Source organism: Heteronotia binoei, chromosome 12 (genome assembly GCF_032191835.1).
Source record: "Heteronotia binoei isolate CCM8104 ecotype False Entrance Well chromosome 12, APGP_CSIRO_Hbin_v1, whole genome shotgun sequence".
In the NCBI taxonomy this organism is placed as follows: Eukaryota; Metazoa; Chordata; class Lepidosauria; order Squamata; family Gekkonidae; genus Heteronotia; species Heteronotia binoei.
Window position 1 is genome coordinate 4606892 of NC_083234.1, and position 21765 is coordinate 4628656.

The 21765-nt window shown below is 48.8% G+C and overlaps 1 protein-coding gene across 1 annotated transcript; it reads right to left on the reverse strand.

Moving 5' to 3' along the window:
* Window positions 1-7416: 7416 nt before the first annotated feature.
* RBM7 (RNA binding motif protein 7) lies at window positions 7417-21305 on the reverse strand. Its single transcript, XM_060251035.1, has 5 exons — window positions 21151-21305; window positions 18666-18828; window positions 17063-17165; window positions 12790-12880; window positions 7417-8580 (listed from the first exon to the last, which is right to left on the reverse strand). The coding sequence occupies exons 1-5, from the start codon at window positions 21244-21246 to the stop codon at window positions 8203-8205; spliced, it is 831 nt and encodes a 276-aa protein (XP_060107018.1). The 5' UTR covers window positions 21247-21305; the 3' UTR covers window positions 7417-8202.
* Between the last annotated feature and the right edge of the window lie 460 nt (window positions 21306-21765).

Sequence of the window (21765 nt, forward strand, 5' to 3'; positions counted from 1 at the left end):
CTGGGCGATGGAGAACATACGTTAAAACAATACAAAAGTTAAAAACTGCGCAACTAGGGTTGCCAATCCCCAGGTGGGGGCAGGGGATCCCCCGGTTTGGAGACCCTCCCCCCCCTTCAGGGTCGTCAGAAAGCAGGGGGGAGGGGAGGGAAATGTCTGCTGGGAACTATTATTCCCTATGCAGATTTATTCCCATAGAAAATCATGGAGAATTGATCCGCGGGTAACTGGGGTTCTGGGGGGGGGCTGTGTTTTGGGGTAGAGGCACCAAATTTTCAGTATAGCATCTAGTGCCTCTCCCCAAAATACCCCCCAAGTTTCAAAAAGATTGGACCAGGGAGTCCAATTCTATGAGCCCCAAAAGAAAGTGCCCCTATCCTTCATTATTTCCTATGGAAGGAAGGAATTGAAAAGGTGTGCCGTCCCTTTAAATGTGATGGCCAGAACTCCCTTGGAGTTCAATTATGCTTGTCACAGCCTTGATCTTGGCTCCACCCCTAATGTCTCCCAGCTCCACCCCCAAAGTCTCCTGGCTCCACCCCCAAAGTCCCCAGACATTTCTTGAATTGGACTTGGCAACCCTATGCGCAACAAATGATTAAAATTACATTAAAAATCTCAGATGGCACCCTATTAATTTTCCCTGCATTCTGGACTGCCAGGGTGCCCTGTGGGATGGGATCATGGGGATGCGGGGAAAACAGACGTGCCAGATGAATAACAAACTGGGCTGTCCTCAACCAAAATGGAGATTTTTTTAGAACATTTTGAAATAATATAGAGATCAGCTTCCCTGCAGAAAACTGCAGCTTGGGGGGCGAGGGGCAGACTGTATAGCCATATGCCCTGCTGAGGTCTCTTCCCTCCCAGAGCCAGATCAACAATTGGGCCAAATAGGCAGTGGCCTATGAGCCCCCACTCCTTTAGGGGCCCAGGGCTGGCTTCTCCCCCTGCTTCCAGCCCTCCCAACCTGCAGGCGCAGCCAGCACCTGAGACGCTCTTTGCCCAACTTGCGTGGTGTGGCTACTGCTGGCGTCATCTCCAAGTTTGCCTCTCTGCGCCTCTCCCCCGCAGCTTAGTCGAAGGTGCTTTTGAGAAGAGGCCTCCAGGCTGCAGCGGGGGCCATGGGTGGTGGGGTTGGTGCTCTGACTCTGAGAATTTGCAAAGCCCCCCCTCCCCCCAAAATTTTGACCGCTTAGGGGCCTCCACAGGGTTTAATCCAGCACTGCTCCCTCCCGAACTCCACCCTCCCCGAACTCAACTCCCAAATCTCCAGGACACAGTGGCCAAGTTTGCAGATGACACTAAATTGTTCAGGGTGGTGAGAACCAGAGAGGATTGTGAGGTACTCCAAAGGGATCTGTTGAGGGCGTCAACATGGCAGATGCGGTTCAGTGTGGCCAAGTGCAAAGTAATGCACATTGGGGACAAGAATCCCAGCTACAAATACAAGTTGATGGGGTGTGAACGGGCAGAGAGTGACCAAGAGAGAGATCTTGGGGTTGTGGTAGATAACTCACTGAAAATGTCAAGACAGTGTGCGTTTGCAATAAAAAAGGCCAACGCCATGCTGGGTATTATTAGGAAGGGAATTGAAAACAAATCAGCCAGTATCATAATGCCCCTGTATAAATCGATGGTGCGGTCTCATTTGGAATACTGTGTACAATTCTGGTCGCCGCACCTCAAAAAGGATATTATAGCATCTCCCACAAAGATGTCAGGCAAGACCTCAACAGTATCAGGCAGCACATTTAAACTGAGTTGGGATTTGAACCCAGAGCTTCCTCTTAAATATGCTTAAAAGCGATGGGTCATCATGGGCTTTTGATTGAGGACAACCAAGGAATATCAAGTTGTGGCTGAAAAAACCGAGGGACGATGACCCTAAAAGGGTCCTTTTTCATAAGGACTTGCTCACACAGGGCTTGTACGGTTGCCAACCTCCGGGAGATGGGCATTCAGTTCTTCCAGACTTAGTCGTGTATTCAGCTGATATCCCACTCTTCTCCCCGCCCCTTCGCACAACCAGGACTCAGGGCAGCTTCCAAGAGATATACAATAAAATCAACACATTACAATTTAAAAATTCAACATTACAAGTTAAAAACGTCACAGTCAATCTGCTGTATCAGATCGTGGCCCAGCAACCCATCACAGGTGGGCAACTGGGGAGCAGAGAAATTCGGCCAACAGTAGCTGGAAAAACAGGCTGTAGAAAAAGGGCAAGGAAGGGGAAGGCAGGAGGGTAAGATCAAGACAAGAAGTAGAAGGGAAGAAGGGAAATGAAAAACAAGAAAAGGGAGAGTAGGAGGAGGCCAGCTGCCCTTGATCATATACCCGGTGCAACATCTCAGTTTTATAGGCCCTGTGGAACTGAACCAAGCCCTGCAGGGACTCATTGTTCCACTAGACTGGGGCCAGAACCGAAAAGGCCCTGGTCAAGGACAGCCGGACCGCTTGGGCGCCAGGGCTTACCAATAAGTTGTTACCAGATGACCATAATGCTCTCTCTGGGACACGTAGCACTGATCTCTGGACCAGTGAGTCAAGTTCTCACTGAGAGCCAGTTTGGTGTAGTGGTTAAGTGTGCGGACTCTTATCTGGGAGAACTGGGTTTGATTCCCCACTCCTCCACCTGCACCTGCTGGAACGGCCTTGGGTCAGCCATAGGTCTGGCAGAGGTTGTCCTTGAAAGGGCTGCTGCTGTGCGAGCTCTCTCCAGCCCCACCCACCTCACAGGGTGTCTGTTGTGGGGGAGGAAGGTAAAGGAGATTGTGAGCCGCTCTGAGACTCTTCGGAGTGGAGGGCGGGATATAAATCCAATATCTTCTTCTTCTTCACTGATGAAGATGGCTGCTTTGGCGGGTGGACTCTATGGCCCTATACCTGGTTGAGCTCCCCTCTCTCCCTGCCCTCCCCAACCTCCATCCTCACCTCCAGGAATTTCCCAAAGAGGAGCTGACAACCTCTGATGCCAACCCTCTCTTTTGAAACTCATTTTTTTATAGTTGGAAGGGACCTCTAGGGTCATCTAGTCCAACCCCCTGCACAATGCAGGAAACTCACAAACACCTCCCCCTAAATTCACAGGATCTTCATTGCTGTCAGATGGCCATCTAGCCTCTGTTTAAAAACCTCCAAGGAAGGAGACTCATAGAACTCTAAAGTTGGAAGGAACCTCCAAGGTCATCTAGGCAACCCCCTGCACAATGCAGGAAACTCACAAACACCTCCCCCTAAATTCACGAGTTCTTCATTGCTGTCAGATGGCCATTTAGCCTACGTTTAAAAACCTCCAAGGAAGGAAAGCCCACCACCTCCCAAGGAGGAAGCCTGTTCCACTGAGGAACCGCTCTAATGGTCAGGAAGTTCTTCCTGATGTTGAGCCGGAAACTCTTTTGATTTAATTTCAACCTGTTGGTTCTGGTCCTACCTTCTGGAGCCACAGAAAACAATTCCACACCATCCTCTCTAGGACAGCCCTTCAAGGACTTGAAGATGGTGATCCTATCACCTCTCAGCTGTCTCCTCTCCAGGCTAAACATGCCCATTTGAACTTACAGACGTCCATGTTTCCCCTTGCTATCCAAAGCTTGCAGGAGAAATGTGGGATTTGCATGCTCTGGAGGGAGATCTGGAACCCCAGCATCCCTCCATTCAGTGACCACTGTCAAGATGTCTCTTGCCATATATATAATTTGTTCTTTCTTGTCTCTGCTTCGGCTTGCCACTGTCTCTAACAGCTACCACATTCATTTCTGCCTGGTCTCAAGAGTTGCCAAGGTCACTCTTGCTTGATTACGTGCGCACTTGCGAGGGGCCTGAGGAAGATTTTGGGGGGGAATCTCTCCTTCCCACTTTCCTTTGAAAATGTAACAGTTTATGCCTCACCTCACCTGGAGTTTTGTGTTCAGTTTTGGGTGCCGCATTTTAAGGATACAGACAAGCTGGAACGGGTCCAGAGGTGAGCGACAAAGATGGTGAGGGGTCTGGAGACCAAGTCCTAGGAGGAAAGGTTGAAGGAGCTGGGGATGTTTAGCCTGGAGAGGAGGCGGCTGAGAGGTGATATGATCACCATCTTCAAGTACTTGAAGGGCTGTCATATAGAGGATGGTGCGGAATTATTTTCTGTGGCCCCAGAAGGTAGGACCAGAACCAATGGGTTGAAATTAAAGCAAAAGATGATGATGATGATGATATTGGATTTATATCCCGCCCTCCACTCCGAATCTCAGAGCGGCTCACAATCTCCTTTATCTCCCACCCCCACAACAGACGCCCTGTGAGGTGGGTGGGGCTGAGAGGACTCTCACAGCAGCTGTCCTTTCAAGGACAACCTCTGCCAGAGCTATGGCTGACCCAAGGCCATTCCAGCAGGTGCGAGTGGAGGAGTGGGGAATCAATCCTCACACTTAACCACTACACCAAACTGGCTCTCCAGTTGAGTTTCCGGCTCAACATTAAGAAGAACTTCCTGACTGTTAGAGCGATTCCTCAGTGGAACAGGCTTCCTCAGGAGGTGGTGGGCTCTCCTTCTTTGGAGGTTTTTAAACAGAGACTAGATGGCCATCTGACAGCAATGAGGGTCCTGTGAATTTAGGGGGAGGTGTTTGTGAGTTTAGAGTGGTTCCTCAGTGGGTCAGGCTTCCTCGGGAGGTGGTGGGCTCTCCTTCCTTGGAGGTTTTTCAACAGAGGCTAGATGGCCATCTGACAGCAATGAAGATCCTATGAATTTAGGGGGAGGTATTTGTGGGTTTCCTGAATTGCACAGGGGGTTGGACTAGATGACCCCAGAGGTCCCTTCCAACTCTATGATTCCATGTCAGGACTATAAGAGAAGGGCAAAAGCCCGCCAAAGCCAGTTTTTGCAAAGTCCATCCTGCCTTGGACTGTCATGCATCGATAAATACTCGTTCTTGAAATGAGCTGTTTGTGATCTCACTGAACTGCTGGGGGCTTGACAACCATCAGCTTCAAGAATTGACATTACCCTTGAGCAGCACTCAAGAGCAGATCAGGCCCATCGACAGGGAGAGGCAGTGTAAAAAAAACAAGGTAAAGGTAGTCCCCTGTGCAAGTACCAGTCGTTTCCGACTCTGGGGTGACGCTGCTTTCGCCATGTTTTCATGGCAGACTTTTTACGGGGTGGTTTGCCATTGCCTTCCTTCCCCAGTCATCTACACTTTACCCTCAGCCCCCAGCAAGCTGAGTACTCATTTTACTGACCTCAGATGGATGGAAGGCTGAGTCAACCTTGAGCCAGCTACCTGAACCCAGCTTCCACCGGGATCGAACTCAGGTCATGAGCAGAGAGTTTCAACTGCAGTGCTGCAGCTTTACCACTCTGCACCACAGGGCTCTTGGTTAGTGAAGAGGGGGGATTCTAGTCCAGGGGTGGCCAAACTTGCTTAAGGTAAGTGCCACATAGAATAAACGTCAATTGTTTGAGAGCCCCAAGGCTTGAACATCAGATGTTTGAGAGGTGAAAGGAAGGAAGGCAAACAGATAAGAGGAGGGGGAGAGGGAGGTGGAAAGAAAGCAACTTTAAATGCATATTCCAAGCTGCCACCTGGCTTGGCTACAAGAAGTAATTTAAAGAGACAAATGCCTTCTCCAAGCCAGCCATTGGGGTTGTGAGGGCTTCAAGAGCTACACAATATGATGATGATATTGGATTTATATCCCACCCGCCATTCTGAATCTGAGTGGCTCACAATCTCCTTTATCTTCCTCCCGCACAACAGACACCCTGTGAGGTGGGTGGGGCTGAGAGGGCTCTCACGGCAGCTGCGCTTCCAAGGACAACTCCTGCGAAAGCTTTGGCTGACCCAAGGCCATTCCAGCAGGTGCAAGTGGAGGAGTGGGGAATCAAACCCAGTTCTCCTGGAGAAGAGTCCGTGCACTTAACCACTACACCAAACTGGCTTTCAATGTGTGAAAGAGCCACAGTTTGGCCACCCCTGTTCTAGTCCAACACTCTAACCCCAACGTCACACTGGTGTCAGGCCAGAAAATTTAGAATCCTGACCAGGCTTAAACTGACCACTACGACAAGCAAAAGCGAAACGGGAGCCATCGTGCACCCCAGGAAGTCTCCGGTCCCAGCGTGCTCGGTCACGGATGGTGGGAGGCTGCTGGAGAACTATCTTCCTCACTTGCGTCGGCAGGTGTGTCTTGTTTAGAAGCTTGCAGGGCATTTTCATGTCGCCTGCCCAGAGTAGGACCGAAGAGACCGCTTAGGACTAAACTGCATTCTGGGATGCCAGACCTGGATACTGCAACTGCCTGCCAGGAGGCTGCCAGCCATAAATTTAGCCCTTAGGAAACTTTGCTTACTCAAAAATTTGATTTAAGAGTAAGAGTTTATTCTTCGTTGAAATATATACAGCCTAAAGCAAGCGCATTGTTTAATGCTCAGAACAGTATTGCTTGGTAACGTTTTGAATAGTATAAATATTTTTGAACAACATAAACATTTCTAAACCAACCGACATTTTTTTTTTTTTTAATCATCAATGCTGTAAGAATAACACTGAGCGAATCACAGCGTTTTGGGGGGGGGAACCTGTCACACTGGTATCTGTTCAACAAAAATACTATAAATCGGGAATCAAGACAACCCTCGAGGCACGCAATGCGAGGGGGCCTTCCCGCATCAACAGACCTCACAGCGCAGTCCTGATGGATGGTAGGGGCAGAAATCCCCTGGTCTGAGAAGCAATGGCAGCTGCATGGGGTGGAACAAGTCACACGGGGCACATTTCAATACTCTTTTGTGTCATACAAATTGGTGCCAGTGGAAGACAGCTACAGAACAAGACCCGGATACTTTTGACCGCTGAAAAACACAATCACAACATGACGTCAAAAAAACCAGTGTGTGCGCTTTTTTTGAAGGTAACAGTTAAAGCCACTATCCAAACAAGGTATTCAGATACTCTTAAGGGCTACTGACACAGCTAATGTTCAAAAGAAGGAAGGCCTAGCAAAGCACACCGGAGCCATCAGAAAGCTTTACTCCGGATTTTTTTTTTCTTTTTAAAGAAACTGGCACCCGAAGGGCTATAATTCTATGCACGTATCTAGGAAGTTAATCTAAGTCAACCTATATCCATCGCTACAGACCAAGCAGAGATGTTTCAGAAAAGGGAGATATCATAGTTTTTAACTTACACATGCAACTCTGTGTGTGTGTTAGTTCAAAAGTCTGGCTGTCACTGTGTGACTAACAGCGCAATAGTAAGAAAAGTTACTCCGGTCTAAGCCTCTTGGTTTCAAAGGGTTTAGACCAGAGTGATCCCGTTTAGAATGCACAGCGAATGGCAAAATGCCTGGTCGCAAACTCCCATGCATTTCGAGACAAGGGAAACTGCCACAAAATACTTACATTAAATAAAGATCATATTTCTCTGCTTTGTCATACAAACAGGTTCTTTTTATTTTAAATATAGAAAAGGGACACACAGAGGGGGATGCGATCATTTCCTGAGATATTTCTTTTAAAAATCATTACATTAGTTGGGGAAAAAAGTCTTCTAGGATACTGCAGGCTCGTTCGATTTAAAAGTCAAGGGACTCCCGATAAAGCAGCTTGGGAAATGATTTAACCCCTCCTTTAGGACAGGTTCTCAAACCCGCTCCTCCCACCTCTCTGAGCGAGCCAAATCTTTAATACGACGACTGTTCAAAAGCAACATTTTCATTCCAGCAGGAAAACACTGACTCCAACATTTCGACAGTCCACGGAAGCTTCTGCTCCGTGGGGCTCTGTCGCAGCATGCCTACCCGTACCAACGTGGGCGCGCGCTCCGTTCAGAGGCTACAAAAATACCAAAATCAATTTTAAAATGTAACCAACCAGGCAGAGCTGTTTTCTTTCGATATAAAACTACAATGATTTTTCTTTTTTAAAAAAAATTTCACGTGTCTTCTTTTTTTAAAGTGTAGCACACCCTTTTTTGTCTCTGCCTAAACCCTGAGGGTAAGGTTAATACGATTAGAATAAAGCCACTGCTCTTGAAACCATACTGCAGTTGATATTTGTAAAAAAAATGACTTTAAAAAGGTAACTCCTGAAGTTACTGTCTACGTGTTTTCTGGGGGGAGGGGGGAACAAAAACAAAACAACTACTTCTTAAAAGGAAATAAGAACCCAAACTTTCCCGAGGGAAGTTATTTAAAATCCACTCTGAATACTACTTAGTGACGTGAGGGGCGCCATTTGCCGTCTCTGCCGCTTTCCCTCCGGTTATCATAGTCATGACTCCACTCTCCATAGTTCCCGTCATCCTGGCAATACTCCTCCCGGGTGCCTCGGAAGTGATGCTCGGACCCACAGTCGCTGAGCCGTGGGTGCTCCCGGCTGTAGTGCCGGCTGTCGGCCTGATACGGGTGGGGGCTGACCCGGTTCTTGCGCTGCGCTGATGCTCCCTCCGGGCGCCACGGCATTTGAGAGGCTGGCGATGGGCTAAAGGTGTAACTCGGCTGGTGCCCGGGTGAAGCAAGGCCCGATAGCTCCGAATGTGGGGAGCTGTGCCTTCCGCTATACAGCGACTGCTGCCACAAAACACTGTTCATCTGGAAAGAGAAGTGCTCACGTTAGGAAGGGGCCTCCAGCCACTCGTCCGGCTGCCCAGTTAACACCAGAGCCTGCAAAGCCTGCCGAGGCAGGCTGCACCCGCAACAACACCACCTCCTTTCCCTTCACAAGGCACTAAACATGAGCAAGTTGCCGAAAGATTGCATGCCAAACCAGATCGCAAACAAAGCACCTGACTCCCGGTGTCTTCACAAGGTTTCATAGTCAGAATGAAAGATCCCTTGTCTAGCTTACTTTTTTGGTTTGGCAGCAGTTTCAAGAAAACTTTAAAAATCCCTGTATTCTAGGACATATTTTGTTTTTTTTTTGCCATCAAGCTGCAGCTAACTTTCGGCAACCCCGTAGGGTTTTCAAGGCAATAGATGCCCAAAGGTAGTTGGCCACAGCCTGCCTTCACACCCTGACCCAGGTATTCTTGGCAACTCTGCCTACTCAGACGGCTGAGTAGAGCAAACTTACAAACAACGAAGTATTTATTACACAGTGTAACAGATGACAATTACAAACAAGGTAGGTACACAAAGATGCTAAAATCCAACCTACAGAAATTGTACGTCAGCTCCCCAGAAATTTGGGGAGGGACGGTGGCTCAGTGGTAGAGCATCTGCTTGGTAAGCAGAAGGTCCCAGGTTCAATCTCTGGCATCTCCAACAAGGGTCCAGGCAAGTAGGCGTGAAAATCCTCAGCTTGAGACCCTGGAGAGCCGCTGCCAGTCTGAGAAGACAATACTTTGATGGACCGAGGGTCTGATTCAGTATAAGGCAGCTTCATATGTTCATCTCCAACTAAAAAGGGTCCAGGCAAGTAAGCATTAAAAACCTCAGCTTGAGGCCCTGGAGAGCCGCTGCCAGTCTGAGCAGACAATACTGACTTTGATGGAGTGAGGGTCTGATTCAGTAGAAGGCAGCTTCATATATGTTCATAAATATATATATATATAACTGAACATGAATCACAGAAGAAAATATCTCATAAGAGGCCACTAGGCCAGCCGCATTTCAGCTATAAGAGCTTACTTGGCCTAAAACCAAGTAGCTCACATTGCTAAACTGTGTAATAAATACTTGTTATTTTTAAGTTTGTAATACTCAGCACGGTTTCCATGGTTGGGTTTCTCTTCCCCTCCCCACCTATTTCTTCATTCTTTGGTGGTCTCCCATCCAAACACTGGCCAGGGCTTAGCTTTTGAGATCTGACAAGATCAGATTAGCCTGCACAATCCAGGTCAGGGGCAGTGTTCCCTCTGAGTTAGTGTGTATATTATATATTTGTGTGAGCTAGCTCAGTTTTTTAGCTTCCGGCTCACACATTTTTGTCTTAGCTCAGGAAAAATGGCCCCTGAGGAAACTAATTTATGCAGTAGCTCACAACTTTGATGTCAGTAGAATTCTTGCTCACAAGACTCCACAGTTTAGAGGGAACACTGGTCAGGGGTGGATATATTTATATCCCAAACCAAATTCTAATGCATCCTGGTGTAGAAAAAAAGTGATGGTAACGAAATATGCAATTCCTTTACACCCAGGAAACACGCTTACATGATGCAGAAAATAAGTGCACTAACGTTAAACATTGTAAAGAGTGTTGTTGGTCTAGGGTAGTTTTCTGCCCCCACCTCCAAACAACTCTCTCTGCTGCGAGGAAAACGTTCTCTGAGTCATTAAAGGGTCAGGAGATCAGTTATCCTTTGCCCAGTTCCCTGGATCCCATGGGAGAAATACAAAGAAAGCACCTTTAAGACCAATAAGTGCTAACGTTTTAAACATGTTTTAAGTTTTTTTAGAAGTATCTGTTTCTTTGTGTTCTTTATACAATTTATATCTCTGCTACCTAATCTTAATTAGGTACAAACATGGCCTGGTCCAACAAGGTCTCTTTTATGTCAGATCCGGTCCTCATAACACCCCTGAATTGTGTCACATGAATGTATCTGCTCTGCTTCGGTTCTTTCTGGGGGCTCCAGACTTTTACAACCCTCATGCGCTGGTTACTGCATGTCTCATTTTGTGGACTGTACTGACTCCCTCTGCGTAATCCACCTTGGAAAGGAAAGGTCCCCTGTGCAAGCACCAGTCTTTTCCGACTCTGGGGTGACGTTGCTTTCACAACGTTTTCACGGCAGACTTTTTACGGAGTGGTTTGCCCTTGCCTTCCCCAGTCATCTGCGCTTTCCCCCCAGCAAGCTGGGGACTCCTTTTACCAACCTCGGAAGGATGGAAGGCTGAGTCAACCTCGAGCTGGCTACCTGAAAACCCAGCTTCCGCTGGGGATCGAACTCAAGTCGTGAGCAGAGCTGTATTACAAAACCCAAGACAAATAGGATATTAACATCCATGTTCCAAACTGAGGTACTGTGCTGGCAATGAGTGTGACTTACCTGTGCCATCAAAGCTTTGCTGCACACCTGGGTGACTGGCTGCTCACTGCAAGTTCTCATCACTGTCTTTGGGATGACGTTAAGCAACATTTTCACAGCAGACTTTTTAGGGGGTGATTTGCCATTGCCTTCCCCAGTCATCTACACTTTCTCCCCAGCAAGCTGGGGTCTTATTTGACTGACCTTGGAAGGATGTATAAATCGATGGTGCGGTCTCATTACTGTGTACAGTTCTGGTTGCGCACCTCAAAAAGGATATTATAGCATTGGAGAAAGTGCAGAAAAGGGCAACTAGAATGATTAAAGGGTTGGAACACTTTCCCTATGAAGAAAGGTTGAAACGCTTGGGGCTCTTTAGCTTGGAGAAACGTCTCCTGCGGGGTGACATGAGGTTTACAAGATAATGCATGGGATGGAGAAAGTAGAGAAAGAAGTCCCTTTCTCCCGTTCTCACAATACAAGAACATGTGGGCATTCGATGAAATTGCTGAGCAGGCAGGTTAAACCGGATAAAAGGAAGTACTTCTTCACCCAAAGGGTGATTAACATGTGGAATTCACTGCCACAGGAGGTGGTGGCGTCTACAAGCATAGCCAGCTTCAAGAGGGGATTGGATAAAAATATGGAGCAGAGGTCCATCAGTGCCAATTAACAACAGTGTGTGTGTGTGTATTTTGGCCATTGTGTGACACAGAGTGTTGGACTGGATCCAACATGGCCTGATCCAACATGACTTCTCTTATGTTCTCTGGCATGCATCAGGACAGGTTGGGCAGAGTTGAGAATGAGTCTATGAATTGAGAATATATATATGAGTTGAGAATATAATTTTTTGGGGCCACTTTGTGACAAAGAGTGTTGGACTGAATGGGCCGCTGGCCTGATCCAACAGGGCTTCTCTTATGTTCTTATGTGACACAGTGTTGGACTGGATGGGCCACTGGCCAGATCCAACATGGCTTCTCTTATGTTCTTATGTGACACAGAGTGTTGGACTGGATGGGCCATTGGCCTGATCCAGCATGGCTTCTCTTATGTTCTTATGTCACACAGTGTTGGACTGGATGGGCCATTGGCCAGATCCAACATGGCTTCTCTTATGTTCTTATGTGACACAGAGTGTTGGACTGGATGGGCCGCTGGCCTGATCCAACAGGGCTTCTCTTATGTTCTTATGTGACACAGAGTGTTGGACTGGATGGGCCACTGGCCTCATCCAACATGGCTTCTCTTATGTTCTTATGTGACACAGAGTGTTGGACTGGATGGGCCGCTGGCCTGATCCAACAGGGCTTCTCTTAGGTTCTTATGTGACACAGAGTGTTGGACTGGATGGGCCACTGGCCTGATCCAACATGGCTTCTCTTATGTTCTTATGTGACACAGAGTGTTGGACTGGATGGGCCATTGGCCTGATCCAACATGGCTTCTCTTATGTTCTTATGTGACACAGAGTGTTGGACTGGATGGGCCATTGGCCTAATCCATCATGGCTTCCCTTATGTTCTTATGATGGAAGGCTGAGTCAACCTCGAGTTGGCTACCTGAAAACCCAGCTTCCGCCGGGGATCAAACTCAGGTCGTGAGCATAGAGTTCAGACCTCAGTACTGCTGCTTTACCACTCTGTGCCACGGGGCCGCCTAATCCACCTTGAGCCCCTGAGAAAAAAGGCATCCTCTGACCTCAGCTTTGTAAGCTGCTGCTGTTGCTCCCGGCAGCTCTTGCCCCCTCCCCTCCCCCGCCCATGTGCCCCTTGGCTGCTGCTTTAACTGTTCTTGTAGTCGATTTAACCATTTCTGTCGCTCTCACCACTGCTTGCCGATGAAAGTTATCAGGAGATGAGAAGGACCTCTGCACTGCTGGCAGCCCCACCGACCCGCTGTCCACGCTCCTTTCGTACCTACAAAGTAAAGGCAGCAAATCAGTCTCCCTGCAGCTCCCAAGCGCTTCTTGCAGTCAAGCTTCACACATCCACACCAGAATGTCAGGAAGGGCCCGTCTCTCCCTGTATGAGCCCCGTAGGTCTTTATTATCAGCAACCCAACAACTTGTACCTGGCCCCAGAGACATCCATCTGACCTTGATGACGGCCAGGGCCTTTTTGGCCCTGGCCCCTGCCTGGTGGAATGAGCTCCCCCTGGAGATCCAGGCCCTGTGGGATCTCCTCCAATTTCACAGGGCCTGTAAAACAGAGCTCTTTTGCCAGGCTTTCAGTTGAGGCAGCGGACGTCACGTGTTATCGGCCTCCTCCCTCCATTCCATCCCAGTGCTAGAAGATGTGCTGGACCTGGATAGTAGGCCATGACTCTGATGCAGAACCTGCCATTTTAGTCTCTGCAGTTGTAGATTTTATGGCTTTTAAATAGTTTTTTTTTTACGGTTGATTGTTTTTATGATGCAACCTGCCCTGAGCCTGTTCTACGGGAAGGGCAGGCTAAAAATCAAATAAAATAAATTAAAATAAATAAAATCTGGTGGCAGTTTTATCCAAGAGCTGCCAATTTCTACTGATTCCCCTCTCCTGCTCTGGACCATCAGGCTGCCCCTATGCTGTGTAGGGATCACCCTGGGAAATTAATTATCATACGGCAGTGTGTGTAGTAGGCTGGAGATCCTAACCTTGTCCGGCAGCCAGAAGTTCTAGCTCTTTTTTGTTGTTGTTATGCACCACTAGATGGTGAGCTGGACTCATTTTTAAGGCAAGGGATATTTTAGAGGTGGTTTACCACTGCTTGCCCCTGAATCACTCTCTTGGTATTCCCTGGAGGAACAGCAAATACTAGAGAGGCCCTCTCCAAATACTAGAGAGGCCCAACTTTGCTTAGCTGAAATCGGGCTAGCCTGGGCCATCCAGGTCAGGGTGGCCACAGCAATAAAGCAACTTTAAAAAACGGATTAGACAGAATAAGTTTATCGATGGCTACTAGCCATGGTGGCTGAGGGGAACTTCCACATTCAGAGGTAGCACTCCTCTGAATCACAGACCGAGGAGGCAACATCGGGGAAGGCCTCAGCCTCTATGTCTTGTTGCTGGCCCTCCAGGGGAACTGGCTGCCCACTGTGTGAGACAGGAGGCTGGACCAGATGGACCCTCACTGGTCTGATCCAGCAGGGCTCTTCTGATGTTCTCAGGGGAATGCCTCGGCCTCTCAGCCCTGTTGTGGGCCCTCCAGAGGAACTGGTTGGCCACTTTGTGAGACAGGAGGCTGGACCAGATGGACCTTCACTGGTCTGATCCAGCAGGGCTCTTCTGATGTTCTCAGGGGAAGGCCTCGGCCTCTCAGCCCTGTTGTGGGCCCTCCAGAGGAACTGGTTGGCCACTCTGTGAGACAGGAGGCTGGACTAGATGGACCCTCACTGGTCTGATCCAGCAGGGCTCTTCTGGTGTTCTTCTCAGGGGAAGGCCTTGGCCTTTCTGCCCTGTTGTTGACCCTCCAGATGAACTGGGTGGCCACTGTGTGAGACAGGAGGCTGGACTAGATGGACCCTCCCTGCTGACCCAGCAGGGCTCTTCTGATGTTCTTCTCAGGGGAAGGCCTCAGCCTCTCTGCCCTGTTGTTGGCCCTACAGAGGAACTGGCTGGCCCCTGTGTGAGACAGGAGGCTGGACTAGATGGACCCTCACTGGTCTGATCCAGCAGGGCTCTTCTGATGTTCTTCTCAGGGGAAGGCCTCGGCCTCTCTGCCCTGTTGTTGGCCCTTCAGAGGAACTGGCTGGCCCGTGTGAGACAGGAGGCTGGACTAGATGGACCCTCACTGGTCTGATCCAGCAGGGCTCTTCTGATGTTCTTCTCAGGGGAAGATCTCGGCCTCTCTGCCCTGTTGTTGGCCCTCCAGAGGAACTGGCTGGCCCCTGTGCGAGACAGGAGGCTAGATTAGATGGACCCTCACTGGTCTGATCTAGCAGGGCTCTTCTGATGTTCTTCTCAGGGGAAGGCCTCGGCCTCTCTGCCCTGTTGTTGGCCCTCCAGAGGAACTGGCTGCCCACTGTGTGAGACAGGAGACTGGACTAGATGGACCCTTCCTGGTCTGACCCAGCAGGGCTCTTCTGATGTTCTTCTCAGGGAAAGGTCTCGGCCTCTCTGCCCTGCTGTTGGCCCTCCAGAGGAACTGGCTGGCCACTGTGTGAGACAGGAGGCTGGACTAGATGGACCCTCAGTGGTCTGATCTAGCAGGGCTCTTCTGATGTTCTTCTCAGGGGAAGGCCTCGGCCTCTCTGCCCTGTTGTTGGCCCTCCAGAGGAACTGGCTGGCCCCTGTGTGAGACAGGAGACTGGACTAGATGGACCCTCCCTGGTCCGATCCAGCAGGGCTCTTCTGATGTTCTTATGTTCCTGAGGATCTGCTGATACCCAGGAACAAAATTTCAGGAGGCTCAAGTGGGCTGCAACAGAAGGAAACAGGAAGGTCCCACCAGACTGAGCATGCACTGGTATCTTACAAGCATTTGTGCATGGCTGCTCTCCCACAGAAAAGAGTACGGAACTATTTTGAAAATAATCAGAGAGAAAAACATGGCAAAAACTGGCACGATGAACTATAAAATATGTATTATAATAAAGAGGGAAGGAAGGGAGGGACTGCTTGCTTCCGCTTGGAGCCTGAGCTGAGTGGAAAAAAGAAGGGTAAAAGTCCGTGCATGAATAAAGCAGTACGGCTTCTGCACACAAACTATGGAACGGAAACTGTAGAACCTTTAATCTCCTCAGATCCTTCTGTGTACTCTAATTAAATCAAATGTCTCAGCTGTCTCAATATCACCTTTTGATTCTAAGACAACCTGAATAGTCTGATTTCAGTTTGATTTATCTGCTAATACGTCTCTCCTTTTGGGAGAAGGGGAAGGGCTGACATGACAGTTTAAGCCTCAAGCACCAGCAACTCCATCATTTGTTTTTGCTCATTTTTACATTTTGCATTTTTTGCAAAATGTGCCCCCTTTCCGCAATCTAAAAATATGAAAAGGCCACACAATTCAAACGCCATTATAAGTCACATATGCACTTAAGGCAACATACATGAATCTCTAGAATTGCCTTCTGGTCTCATTCCGTAACAGCCTTTCTTTCTGCACACCCCTGCTTCCCCCCTACACACACAACATCTTCCACTTATTGGAGTCCACCTCTTCATGCTTCGGATAACGTGGGCTCAGCCTTCCATAAGCTTCCACCACAATGAATTTACTAGACAACGAATTTACTAGACAATGAATTTACTAGACAACGCTCCTGCACACTATACCCAATACATATTAGGAAGGGAACTGAAAACAGATCGGCCAGTATCATACTGCCCCTGAATAAATCGATGGTGCGGTCTCATTTGGAATACTGTGTGCAATTCTGGTCACCGCACCTCAAAAAGGATATTATAGCATTGGAAAAAGTCCAGAAAAGGGCAACTGGAATGATTAAATGGTTGGAACACTTTCCCTATGAAGAAAGGGCTCTTTAGCTTGGAGAAACGTCGACTGCGGGGTGACATAATAGAGGTTGACAAGATAATGCATGGGATGGAGAAAGTAGAGAAAGAAGTACCGGTACTTTTCTACCTTTCTCACAATACAAGAACTCGTTGGCATTCAATGAAATTGCTGAGCAGTCAGGTTAAAATGGATAAAAGGAAGTACTTCTTCACCCAAAGGGTGATTAATATGTGGAATTCACTGCCAAAGGAGGTGGTGGCGGCTACAAGCATAGACAGCTTCAAGAGGGGGTTAGATAAAAATATGGAGCAGAGGTCCATCAGTGGCTATTAGCCACAGTGTGTGTGTGTGTGTGTGTATGTGTGGCTGATTCTGAACAGGGTTCAGTCAGTTCCCCCCTCCTGCAAGGAAACCAGCTCATCGACCCATACACTATTTGAGAAGCAAAGTTTCACAAGTGCTGTTCCGGAACCCTTTTTATGTCGGCCCACAGAAAATCACACTCTTTTCTACCACTTGTATTATTTCTCAAGTCATTTTCATCCCACTTTGGGGCAGAGAACTGTCAGGAAGGAAAAGGTGGCTCACACACACCAACCTGTGCAGACAGCAGCCACAGTATGTTAACACAGCTCACTGCACCACAAAAAACATACCTGTTGCAACTGGGCGGCAACTGCGATGCGCTGGAGGGACTTCCATTAGTGGACCCATACTGGGAATAAAGTGAGCCACCATCCTGAGAGGCGTGACTACTCCCTAAAGATGAAGGACACTGGATTAGAAGAAGACGACTGCAGATTTATACCCCACCCTTCTCTCTGAATCAGAGACTCAGAGCGGCTTACAGTCTCCTTTATCTTCCTCCCCCCACAACAGACACCCTGTGAGGTGGGTGGAGCTGGAGAGGGCTCTCACAGCAGCTGCCCTTTCAAGGACAACCTCTGCCAGAGCTATGGCTGACCCAAGGCCATTCCAGCAGCTGCAAGTGGAGGAGCGGGGAATCAAACTCGGTTCTCCCAGGTAAGAGTCTGCGCACTTCACCACTACCCCAAACTGGCTCTCAGTTTTTTGGGGTTTTTTGTTTTTTTTAAAAAAACAATAACTCACACAAGTTTCTTATGCCCTGATGAAGAAAGAGCTGACGGAAACCAAGGCAAACCACTTAATTGGCTGTGGATGATACAACCAGAGAACCTTTACAGCACACCAACGGCGTTCCAAAACAAGTGTGCAGCCACCCAGAATACCCAGTGGTGAAGATGCAATCGAGATGCAACACCGTTGGACAGGAAGGCCAGCAGTTAACTGCAATCATGTGCCAGAGGAATCAGAGCTCCTCGGGTGGAAAAGCCGAGTATTCCCAACACACTGTCTAAATAATCCCAATGCAGCAGAGACAAGGTGTTGCAAAGAGATGAAATCCGGCAGTTTGCAGGGAGTGATTCATGTGCTCAATGTAATCCAGGGCTCAGCCCCAGAACCTGCTTCAGTTCTCAGGCTCAGTTCAGAAGCCACTCAAGTAACACAGAATGATTTGGGCCACGTGCAGAGTGTATTTCTTTATCATCAGAGAATTTCAGAACGCGCTCTCTCTTGCTTCTAAGTAAACAGGGTGGGTTAGCCTTCCCCAAAACACCTACTTTCGTCTAAAGGCTTTAAGAGCCATTCCCACTGAGTGCATTTCAGCACAGTCACACAGTATGTAAGAGCCAGCAAAAACCAAAGATGGTTTTATTTAGGACTGCATTTGATTAAGTTTAGTAGCATTCCTAAACTGGGGGAGGAGATTAATGTATCTAATGCGTTTTAGCCATGTTCGTAGGCCAAGGAAGAAAGGAAAAGCAGGAAAGGTCCCCTGTGCAAGCACTAGTCGTTTCCAACTCTGGGGTGATATCGCATCACAACATTTTCACAGCAGACTTTCAACGGGGTGGTTTGCCATTGCCTTCCCCAGTCATCTACACTTTCCCCCCAGCAAGCTGGGTACTCATTTGACCGACCTCGGAAGGATGGAAGGCTGAGTCAATCTCGAGCCGGCTACCTAAAAACCCAGCTTCCACTGGGAATCGAACTCAGGTTGTGAGCAGAGCTTAGGACTGCAGTACTGCAGCTTTAACACTCTGCGCCACGGGGCTCCTATGTTTTAATGTTTTAAATAAATAAATACAAATAGAATTCACACTGGTAACACACAGACCAGAACTTTAAACATCGAACAAGTTCTGCCCGTTGCTGCTTTAAGCATCCCACAGATACCTGATCGAAACTGAATTTTGAGAGGTCTTCCAAACAGCTTGATCCCGTTGAGCAGACTCATGCCGTAGGGGACAGACTCTTCATGCTTGAAATTCACAAATGCAAACATCTTTGGTTTCCCATCCTTGTCCTTCGGGATCTTTACTTTAATGACCGGGCCTGCCTGAAACCCAAGGAAGTAAACATGGCTTTTTTTAAAAGAAAGAAAGAAAAAGAGAGAGAGAGAGAAAGGTGGGGTATAAGTGAATTAAGCAGGGTTGTGGGCTAATATGCAAAGGAGCTCCTGTCACAAAAAAAGCCGGGAATTAAATAAATAACTTTATTAAGCTGCATGCACCTGTGTTGAAAAGAAGAACTATTTGCTTGCAAAAGACGCAGATCACCACAGCTTAATGGTAATTTCAAGCTCAATGCTTGGTATTTGATAAACCTTCTCCCCAAAACTGGAGAAAACAGTCCCACCCTCCCCACTGGGGCAAAAGAGGTGCTGTCACAGGCCACACACGTAAAAAGGTGTCACCTGAAGTGGGCACACGGAGGACACAAAAGCCCACACTCTCATATGAACCTGTGACTGTAAGCAGAAGGAAGCACAGCTTTGTCCACAGCAAACAGACAGAAGGGTGATGAGAATGTAAGAGAAACCATGTTGGATCAGGTCAATGGCCCCTCCAGTCCAACACTCTGTGTCACACAGTGGCCAAAAAACCCAGGTGCCATCAGGAGGTCCACTAGCAGGGCCAGGACACTAGAAGCCCTTCCACTGTTGCCCCCTCAAGCATGAAGAATACAGAGCATTACTGCTCCAGGCATAAGAACATAAGAGAAGCCCTGTTGGATCAGGCCAATGGCCCATCCAGTCCAACATACTGTGTTACACAATGGCCAAAAAACCCCAGGTGCCATCAGGAGGTCCACCAGTGGGGCCAAGACACTAAAGCCCTTCCACTGCTGCCCCCCACCCCCAAACACCAACAATACAGAGCATCACTGCCCCAGACAAAGAGATCCAACAATATGCTGTGGCTAAGAGCTACAGATGGACCTCTGCTCCATATGTTGATCCAATCCCCTCTTGAAGCTGTCTCTGCTTGTAGCCGCCACCACCTCCTGTGGCAGTGAATTCCATGTGTTAATCATCTTTTGGGTGAAGAAGGACTTCCTTTTATCCCTTCTAACCCGACTGCTCAGCAATTTCATTAAATGCCCACGAGTTCTCGTATTGTGAGAAAGGGAGAAAAGGACTTCTCTCTCTACTTTCTCGATCCCATGCATAACCTTGTCAACCTCTATCATGTCACCCTGCAGTCGACGTTTCTCCAAGCTAAAGAGCCCCAAGAGTTTTAACCTTTCTTCATAGGGAAAGTGTTCCAAACCTTTAATCATTCTAGTGGCCCTTTTCTGCACTTTTTCCAATGCTATAGTATCTTTTTTGAGGTGCAGTGCCCAGAATTATACACCATACTCCAAATGAGGCCGCCCCATCGATTTACAGAATCCTAGAGTTCAAAGGGACTTCCAGGGTCATCTAGTCCAACCCCATGCACAATGCAGGAAACCCACAAACACCTCTCCCTCAATTCACAGGGTCTTCAACAGGATTTCTGAAGAAGTCGTTCTTTTTATGCATTCTCACCAGACTGCACAGCAATTTCATGGAGTGCCCGCGAGTTCTTGTATTGTGAGAAAGGGAGAAAAGGAATTCTTTCTCTACATTCTCCATCCCAGGCATAATCTTGTCAACCTCTATGACGTCTCTGCAAGCTAAAGAGCCCCAAGCGTTTTAACCTTTCTTCATAGGCAAAGTGTCCCAACCCTTTCATCATTCTAGTGGCCCTTTTCTGCACTTTTTCCAATGCTATAATATTTTTTTTTGAGGTGCGGTGCCCAGAATTGTACACAGTATTCCAAATGAGGCCGCCCCATCGATTTATAGAATCCCAGAGTTGGAAGGGACCTCCATGGTCATCTAGTCCAACCCCTTTCACAATGCAGGAAACCCACAACCACCTCCCCCCCCCCCCTCAATTCGCAGGATCTTCAGCAGGATTTCTGAAGAAGTCCTTTCTTTTGTGCATCCTCGCACCCGACTGCTCAGCAATTTCACTGAATGCCCGCGAGTTCTTGCATTGCGAGAAAGGGAGAAAGGCACTTCTTCCTCCACTTTCTCTGCAATGCACTGGTGAGCAGAAACCCGCGGGAGCTGCCTCCTACTGAATCAGTCCCTTGCCCCACTGAAGTGGGCATCTGCTCTGCTCGTTCCCAGGCCGCTCCAGCCATTGCGAAATCTCTCAGAGCCCTTTTAGCCAATTGCATGTCAAAAAAGAGACAGAAATGTCTCCTGCAGTTTAAGATTGGAGAATGAAGGCGCTTCTGCAGCCCGCCTCCCTCTCCCGCCCTTCAAGGCCCGTCTTGTGGCGGGGAGTTCCGCCGGCCCAGGGCCTTCCTCCTCCTCGCTCCCCCCCCCGGCCGGGCCGGGCCTGACCTGGTGGAAGAGCTCGAAGAGGAGCTCCTCGGTGACTCGCGGGTCGAGGTTTCCCACGAACAGGGTCCGATCCGCCTCCGCCGCCGCGGCGCCCATCGCCAACCCGGGCCAGCCGTCGCACGGCGCATGCGCGGCGGAAGCGCCGGGCCGCTCGCGGGCCGCTTTATGCCCTCACCGGCTCGAAGGCGCACGCGTGGCTCGCCGCGGTGCGCACGCGCAGCTTGCCGGGCCCGCCCGCTTCACTGGCTTCGCTCGCGGTGCGGCGCGGCGCGGCGCAGGCGCGTCCCGCTCCTCGCGTGCAAAGGGCGCTCCCTCCCGGTTTCTGCGCGCGGGTTTGCAGGGAAAGTGTGGGTCTAGGAGCTGTTGTGCATTTCCCTCTCTTTTTGTTAGAGAAGGAACAGAAGAGAAGCCATGTTGGAACAGGCCAATGGCCCATCCAGTCCAACACTCTGGGTAGGGTTGCCAAGTCCAATTCAAGAAATATCTGGGGACTTTGGGGGTGGAGCCAGGAGACTTTGGGGGTGGAGCCAAGATCAAGGCTGTGACAAGCATAATTGAACTCCAAGGGGGAGTTCTGGCCATCACATTTAAAGGGACGGCACACCTTTTCAATTC

Coding starts and splice junctions, on each gene's coding strand:
- RBM7 (XM_060251035.1), bottom strand. CDS start 21,246: ATGGGCGCCGCGGCGGCGGAGGCGGATCGGACCCTGTTCGTGGGAAAC. Junction 18,829..21,150: donor TCTTCGAGCTCTTCCACCAG/GTCAGGCCCGGC, acceptor CTTGGGTTTCAG/GCAGGCCCGGTCATTAAAGT. Junction 8,581..12,789: donor ACTTTCATCGGCAAGCAGTG/GTGAGAGCGACA, acceptor TTCTCTTTCCAG/ATGAACAGTGTTTTGTGGCA.